Source organism: Ictalurus punctatus, chromosome 8, assembly GCF_001660625.3.
Source record: "Ictalurus punctatus breed USDA103 chromosome 8, Coco_2.0, whole genome shotgun sequence".
NCBI classification, from domain to species: Eukaryota; Metazoa; Chordata; class Actinopteri; order Siluriformes; family Ictaluridae; genus Ictalurus; species Ictalurus punctatus.
This window is the reverse complement of record NC_030423.2, coordinates 18,506,403-18,513,902: the sequence shown is the minus strand read 5'-3', so window position 1 is coordinate 18,513,902 and position 7,500 is coordinate 18,506,403. Positions and strand designations below refer to the sequence as shown.

The 7,500-nt window shown below is 40.0% G+C and overlaps 1 protein-coding gene across 1 annotated transcript in view; it reads right to left on the bottom strand.

Annotated features, from left to right (window-relative positions):
* ccdc135 (coiled-coil domain containing 135) overlaps positions 1-7,500 on the bottom strand; it is a 13,570-nt gene that overhangs the window by 5,003 nt on the left and 1,067 nt on the right. Inside the window, exons 2-11 of the mRNA XM_017474508.3 lie at positions 7,107-7,248; positions 5,357-5,531; positions 4,870-4,995; positions 4,364-4,558; positions 4,036-4,197; positions 2,513-2,728; positions 2,224-2,340; positions 1,360-1,432; positions 1,110-1,238; positions 879-1,007 (exon numbers count right to left, since the gene is read on the bottom strand). Coding sequence (XP_017329997.2) covers positions 879-1,007; positions 1,110-1,238; positions 1,360-1,432; positions 2,224-2,340; positions 2,513-2,728; positions 4,036-4,197; positions 4,364-4,558; positions 4,870-4,995; positions 5,357-5,531; positions 7,107-7,225 — 1,441 coding nt within the window. The 5' untranslated portion in view covers positions 7,226-7,248. The remainder of the gene's footprint in view (positions 1-878; positions 1,008-1,109; positions 1,239-1,359; positions 1,433-2,223; positions 2,341-2,512; positions 2,729-4,035; positions 4,198-4,363; positions 4,559-4,869; positions 4,996-5,356; positions 5,532-7,106; positions 7,249-7,500) is intronic.

Below are 7,500 nucleotides of genomic sequence, written 5' to 3'. Positions count from 1 at the left end.
CTTTGTCTTTGGTTATCTTTGGTTAAAATGTAGACATCATTGTCATGTAAATAGTAGCACCTTCTGAGCCCTTCTGTTCAAAGACAGAGACTAAGAGTCTACTAAAGTGAAAATAAATAAATAAATAAATAACAACCAAAGAAAAAAACAACAAAACAAATAAATAAATAGATGAAAGTGTCTAACGTGTCCATTTTAATTGGTTGCCAATTTAATGTTACCTATTTAAAGTCATCAATAAATATACGTATAAAAGTACACATATATGTCTGGTTAGATCAATAGACTAATGGGTGGATGGTTGGTTAGTCTGTTGGTTGGATGGAAGGGTGGTTGGATGGACAGATGAGTGAACAGATGAATGGATGGACTGATAGATGGACAGACAGAGGGATGGAAGGATGGATGGGTGGACTGACAGATGGATAGACAGGAATGGATGGATGGATGGATGGGTGGGCAGAGGGGTGAACAGATATGGATAGATGGGTGGACTGACAGATGGATAGACAGAGGGATGGATGAATGGATGAACGGTTGGGCAGAGGGGTGAACAGAGAGCTGGATGGACTGACAGATGTGTGAACAGAAGAATGGATGGATAGGTGGATGGACTTACAACATATCTGACTCAGATTTGATTGTATAATCAAATCTTCCTATTTATTACTCTCTACTCATTTGCTCTTTTTTTGTTCCGTATTGATTATTAAAACAATTTACTAAGAGTACAGAGTGAGACGTTATCACTTTTCAGCATGTAGCTTCTCCTTGTTAATTGTTTTGTTTAAATTATTTAATCAGATTTGATGACAATCACTGAGTGTAACTCCCTCCGTGTAATATAGAAACATAATACACAAACATAATGCATTTACTTTTTAGACAGAAGCTCCTTCCTGGTGAGAAATGCTCTGTAGTGACATTGGTGGCTTTCTTCAGTTCCCTCTCCTGGAGCTCATCATGCCGGTTCTCATACCACTCATTCACCGCGTTGAGCTGAGTGCCTTCACAATGCATAAAAGGAGGGAGGAAGGATGAAATAAAAAGGAGGCATCAGCTGATATGTGTCAATTTTTATCATGAAAAATTTTACTTATGAAACTCACATTCCAGGTCATCATAAGTAGTGAGTCTTGTGACTAATCCGTCCTTCAGGAGATAAGGGGAGAAATTCTCCATCGTGGCCTTCCTGTAACGGGTAACCTTCGACCCACCAGGGAAACGACTTTCCATATCTTTAAATGCAAACAATGAACACCAAAAGGTCACAGAGGCCACTGCATGGAACGATATGTTAATATAGGACTGACCAGGTGTGCTGAGGTTATTAAAGGTCATGCACATGATAAAAATGACCTTCTTCTGAGATGTGGATTTGTGTAACCCAAGACTGAGGCATCTCAAAAAGCTTAGGCTCTTCTGTCTCCTCCTAAAAAAAAATAAATGTAAAATGATCATTAAAAAGGTCATATTTTATTAAAATTATACAAAGCCATTAAAAATGGAGATTTATTCTGGACTGTTTAAGACAAGGCTACAAATCAAAAGGATCCTGTGAGAAACATGCATGTTCATGTGTTTTTATATATTTTATTCACTATAAAACCAATAGAACCAAAACTTTTTTTTTTTCCCCAAAAAACATAATGTAGAATTAAGGATTACTTGATATTTAAACCCGAGGCAAACCTAGGATTTTCTGAGAACTCCTAAAACTGCATCAGCATTCAGTACAATTTTATATGTATTCTTATTATTTATAATTCATTATGTTTACCTCCACAATTTGTTTTACTTTTTGTTTGATAATATTCTGCAGTTAAGTACTGATTTCAGATATAGTGAGAGTTAGAACAATGGAGAACCTCAAATAAAAACGTGTCTTTATTGTGAAGACATGTCATAAAATGAATAATGAGTGAGATGGACTACATTTTGGTGTTTTGTCTTTGCGCTTGAATATTACCTTAAGGTCATATGTGACATTTCTGACCATTTTTGGAGGATCTTTGTTTAATTTCATTTGAAACTGTCTGAACTGCATGCTCCTGTATGCATTATGTGCTATAGTTTCTCCTGCTTTCAGTTTAATTTGTGAATAATGATGAAATCTTGTATGAAAACTCTAGGGAGGAGTAATCCTGTTGAAATGAAGTCTGGGTGTTTAGTGCACGCTCAGACTGGAAGGTGTGTGAAAGCAGGGAAACCGGCTATACGTACATCGTTCTGCTCCTCCTTTTCTTCTCCTGTTCCATCAGGAGGGACTAGGGGTGAACTGCTATTGGTACACAACATGTACTCCCACTTTAGCACATCATGTAGGTCATATGTCATCTCCTGAGAGACACAAAGCCAAAAAATAAATAGCAAAAAGTTTGCCCAGATCCAGATGAAGTGTAATAATGAAGTGGGGAAAAAAAAACTTTCAACATTGCAGGTACAACCAATAAAACTAAAGCTTAATCGCCATTTAACACAGTCATCAGCGCAGAACTCCACACATACTGACCGTACAGCCGGAGCGGCAGTCCTGCATGTTGACCCAGTAGTTCTCATGGTTCCAGACGCTCTCGATGCCGAGGAAACACGCGCTGGACGTGGGATAGCTCTGGCCAGAGAGTGGGTCGATGAAGAAGTTCTCCAATATGTCACGTTTCCCTGCCAGAACCAGAACCCAGCTGTGAACCCGTAGGCCCCACAGAGGATCCGCAGGACGCTCCTGCTCCTATGGGAAGGACAAACATAAAATCTGTCAATTTTACTGTAGCGTACAAAGCCAATGACATTTCAATTTTACAGGATTTAATCTGTGAGGATCGATTTCCAGTACAGCTAGGTCTTTCACGATACATGATAAGAACATCTTCAGGCAATGACTTGCCAGGACATTTACATTTATGCCATTTGGCAGATGCCCTTATCCAGAGCAAATTATAGAAGTGCTTTCAAGTCTCAATCAATAAAATCATTCTGATACTGGTTCACTAGGTCACGGATTAAGAATAACATCCGTCTAAAAACTCTGTTAGGGAAGTAATATCATAAGAAAAGCACAGAGACAACACATTTTTTTTAAGTTACAGTGTTAATTTAAGTACTTCAGGAAAAGATAGACGTCGTTTGAAAACTGCCAGTGAGTCAGCTATTCAGACATCTAGGGGAAGTTCCATTCCATCACCTAGGTGCCAGAACAGATAAGTGTCTTGATGCATGCTGTGACCAGGAGGAGGGAGAAGCCAGGTTGTGAGGATGCACACCTGGTACTGATTTGGCTAATCAGTAGGTGAGAGAGAGATAAAGGAGTGGCAGGAAGCACCAGAGAGAGACAGAGACAGAGACACAGACACAGACACACACAGTTACACCAGTGTGTGTTCTGTTCTGTTTGAGTTTGGTTTATTATTAAACTTTGTTTATGCTCGGCCGGTTCCCACCTCCTCTTTGCCCATCTTTAACGTTTGTTACACGTGCCTTCCTTGTACCCTGAGAGATGATGGGACCAGTCGAGGAGTGCTAGTGGATCAGCAGGAAAGTAGGGCCGTGCATGGTGTATTAAGCGCTCTGTGCTTAGTGGGTGCTGGTCCGTTTTTACCTTTGTACGCAAGCAATAGCGTATTAAATCTGGAAGCCAGGGGAGGGAGCGTAGCAATGGGGTGGTGTGGGAGAACTTAGGAAGGTTGAAAAGAAGTTGTGCAGCTGCATTCTGGATTAGTTGCAGAGGTTGAATGGTGCTCAAAGACAGACCTGCCAGGAGCGATTTCCAGTAGTCCAGTCTCAAAATGACATGGGACGTTAACTAGATAATCTAGTATCCCAAAACCCAAGCAGGAAATCTATGACATTATAGGGGCACTTTGTTGCCTGAAAAGTGTGAAGACTTTTGAAAAGACTAAAAACTCCACTCCACATCGTTATGTTCTTTGCCTTCATCTTGTCCATTATTTTCTAACATCAGGACGCTTCATGATCTCTTACACAACACACAAACATGCATGTATCATAATCGGTGTGCTCTAATCCCTTAACTCTGACCTCCTTTTGTCTTTCGGCTTCCTGCTGCTTGGCAAGCATTGCGAGATGCTCCTGCTGCTTTTTCTCCTCCTGACGCAGCTCAAAGGTGCTTTTCAGTTCTTGTGCAGGCTTAACCCTGTACTTCTTCACGTCCTCCTCCTGCCTGGGTGGCTTCCCTTCAACCTACACATAAGCAAACAATGAGAACCTAATTATCACTGCTTGTTTTAGCTATTTTTCTATAATAAATGCATTGTAACCGCATCAATAACTTTACAGATATAAAAATCATACAACATGGAAATCCAAACGTATCATACATCCTCGAGGCGGCTTTGTGATCGCTCACCGTGTCCTGGGGTTTGAGTAGTGGACATTCCTGGTGGCTCAGATCGAGCAGGCACATCTCTTTCACAGCGTAGCCGCTGACACAGTAGGCGTTGTAGCCTGCGCCCAGCAATAAACTGCAGAGCAAGGTGGAGTAATCAAAACATGTACCTCTCCGAGTCCGCACCACCCACGTTGGAGAGTACAGCTGTCTCGGCTAAACAATTCACACAGTCGAAAGAACAACATTACCGCTCTGTATGCTGATGAGCTGTTGTACAATGGCTCACCCATGGAATAGTCAGTCTGTACATCTCTGTAGATAGTGTGAGCTGATGAATATCTTGTGCATTTTTGTGTATTTATTATAATGTTATGCTCTTGGTATGAGCACAGGGCAGTCTTTATGGTTACAGCAGCAATTCTTAAGTACAAATCTACTGTATACAAGTGAGCTTATTCACTGAAGAATAAATCGTTTTTGAGAAGTGCAATATTTAGCATAGAAGCAGAAGAAGTAGCTCTCACCACTTCAGTTAGACATTCCAGCAGCTCCAAAGTTAAAAAGTCAGAGATGAAACTAGCACAGCCTTGCCAGTCATACAGCTCATGGTACGGTATCAGCGTACGCCGCAGCGTGGTGCTCACAAACTTCTGTTACAGCAAAACAAGAACACAAACAAAGTTATACGGTAAATGGACATACTTAGCCCTGAGTACCAGATGTACGGTGTAAAATAAAATATGGTGACAGTATTAAAAACTTCAAACTGCCATTCATTGTTAATCCAGATAGAACCATATAATACAAATGTCATGATATATCTGATAACATTTCTTAATAATAGTAGACTAGTGATGAAGAACAGTGTGTGTAGTACTTTACCAGTACAGAGGCACCAATACAGAGAACAGTATCATATGATTGTATCATATTTATCAGTTCAGGGCAACCAGTGCCTAGTGTCTGTGTTTTGAACCTAGTGTACGACTCATGGTGTTGTAAATACTGCACCTGCACTCCGAACTCATTGACTGGGCAGAGTAGCAGCGGTTTGCGGTCAGGGTACAGATACGAGTACTGAGCGTGGAGGTTTTCTGCCATGGACACCAACAGTTTCTCTTTAGCCGAGTTCTCGCTGTATGAGGCAGGACATTCGGCCGGGTCTACTTTAGGCTTCTGCTCTGACCTGTAAGAATAGAGTTATTTTGGATCAGTGACATTTCTACATTATAGCAGTTTATTTGGTACTGAGAGTCAACTTAATTTTTTCTTGGCTTAGTCTGCCTAAATACATTGCTTCTAGTGCATGAATTCTAGCTACTACGCTGTTGCTTACGTAGATTAATGTATAGCACATTTTTTTTAATGTACTGTTAAAGGTGTAGTCTGTAATTTTTAAAAGTAGAAAAGTTGGTTCTGGGTGGCATAACGGAACAGTGTTTGAGTTATCTTCAGGAGATCGTGAGTTCGATCTGTGGACAAGGGAGCAAAATTAGCTGTGCTCTCTGATTGGGAAGGTTAGAATACTTTCTCTCCACTGTCAATCACAGCGACACTCGGCAATCGTAGGCGTCTGTGAGCTCCAGTATGTGGAAGAGGGAAGATAGCAGATGGCAGTTATGCTTCTCTATCATGCAGCATTAGCAGCAGTTTGAAAAAAAATACGTTTGTCTGGCTTCATGTGTCTCAGAGGAATCACGTTATCCTTTACCCTTCCTGGGTTGGTAGATGGAGTATAATAGGGGAGAGTTGTCTAGCAGGTGACCAAACTGGGGAGAAAAATAGGGGTGGGGTGGAATTCTAAAAGATTTTAAAGAATCTCTAATCTACCTTAGAAAAGCTGTTATTGAAATGTTGCCAAACGCCTTAAATTAGTTTCTGTTTACATTTCTACAGCCCTGAAATGAGCTCCACCCCCATAAAGGACAACCCTGCCTATAGCGGCCATACAGTAAGAGTGGAGCAGGTTGAACATAAGCAGAAGGCTTGTCAATGCTTTTACTCCCATTGTAGTTCACCTTGCAGGCAGTAGAGGGCACTGAAAATTGCAAAATGCTTCTTTTTGCAATATTAGTAATATCAAAATATTATGTGGTAAGTACATAAGTGGCAAAAATGCTGGTGTGTGTATACCCTTCTTAAATCAGGTCCTAACTCGCTTGACATTTTGCAGCCCATTTTCCTTCCCATAAAGCTCTCCGCATCCCACAACCAGTCAGAACCTGCTCATTGTTCAAAAACAATGATTAAAAATGCAATTGTCTTAAATCTTCCTGGCTTAAATAATGATTCATCCATTTTTGCACAAACAGAAAGCGTAATAACAAAATGTACAATTTGTAATACATGTACAACCCCTGCAAAACCACAGAGGCCCACAGGTCTTAAAGTAAACAAGTGACTCACAGCACAGCAGAGCATGTTCTCTGAGTCTGGAACATGTTTTTAACGTGACAGTTATATGTCAACTAATGTACAAATCTTTTTTCCTACAGTTTATTCTACATGACCACACACAAAGAACATGCCAAGGCTACTGTTTGCTGTTTCATCACATGCTGATATAAATACAGCCTATATAATTTTGTTTTGTTTCTTCTCCCTAAAGGCATAGCATGTGTGATATGTTTCTGTCATTGCAGTTAATGATTATGTACTGTATACAGCTTTGGGGTTGTGAGCATCATCTGGCATAACCATGATAATGGCCCTCTTCAATGCTGAACACAGAGCAAACACCAGTGAACTTTAGTAAACTCACATATGGGCAGCCGAGAGACTGATTTGCACTTTGTCCAGTTCCCGTAACTCTCTCAGGCCTACATCCTCTCTCTCCTCCTTCTCCTCCTTCTCCTCCTCTTTCAGTTTGGCTTCTTCCATATCAAGCTCAACTTCAGACAGCACTTAAAACATGGCAGAGTAAAGCAGAGATTATAGATTCCAGTCTCACAGAAATTGATGCTCCTTAACATAATGACTCTGGCTTATTGAATGAATTTGGCAAACAGATAAATATAACTATAAACAAATTTAATGTAAGGTTGAAAAGTAAATCAAATTTAATTTGATTTATATATATATATATATATATATAAATCAAATTTAATTTGATTTATATATATATATATATATATATATATATATATATATATATA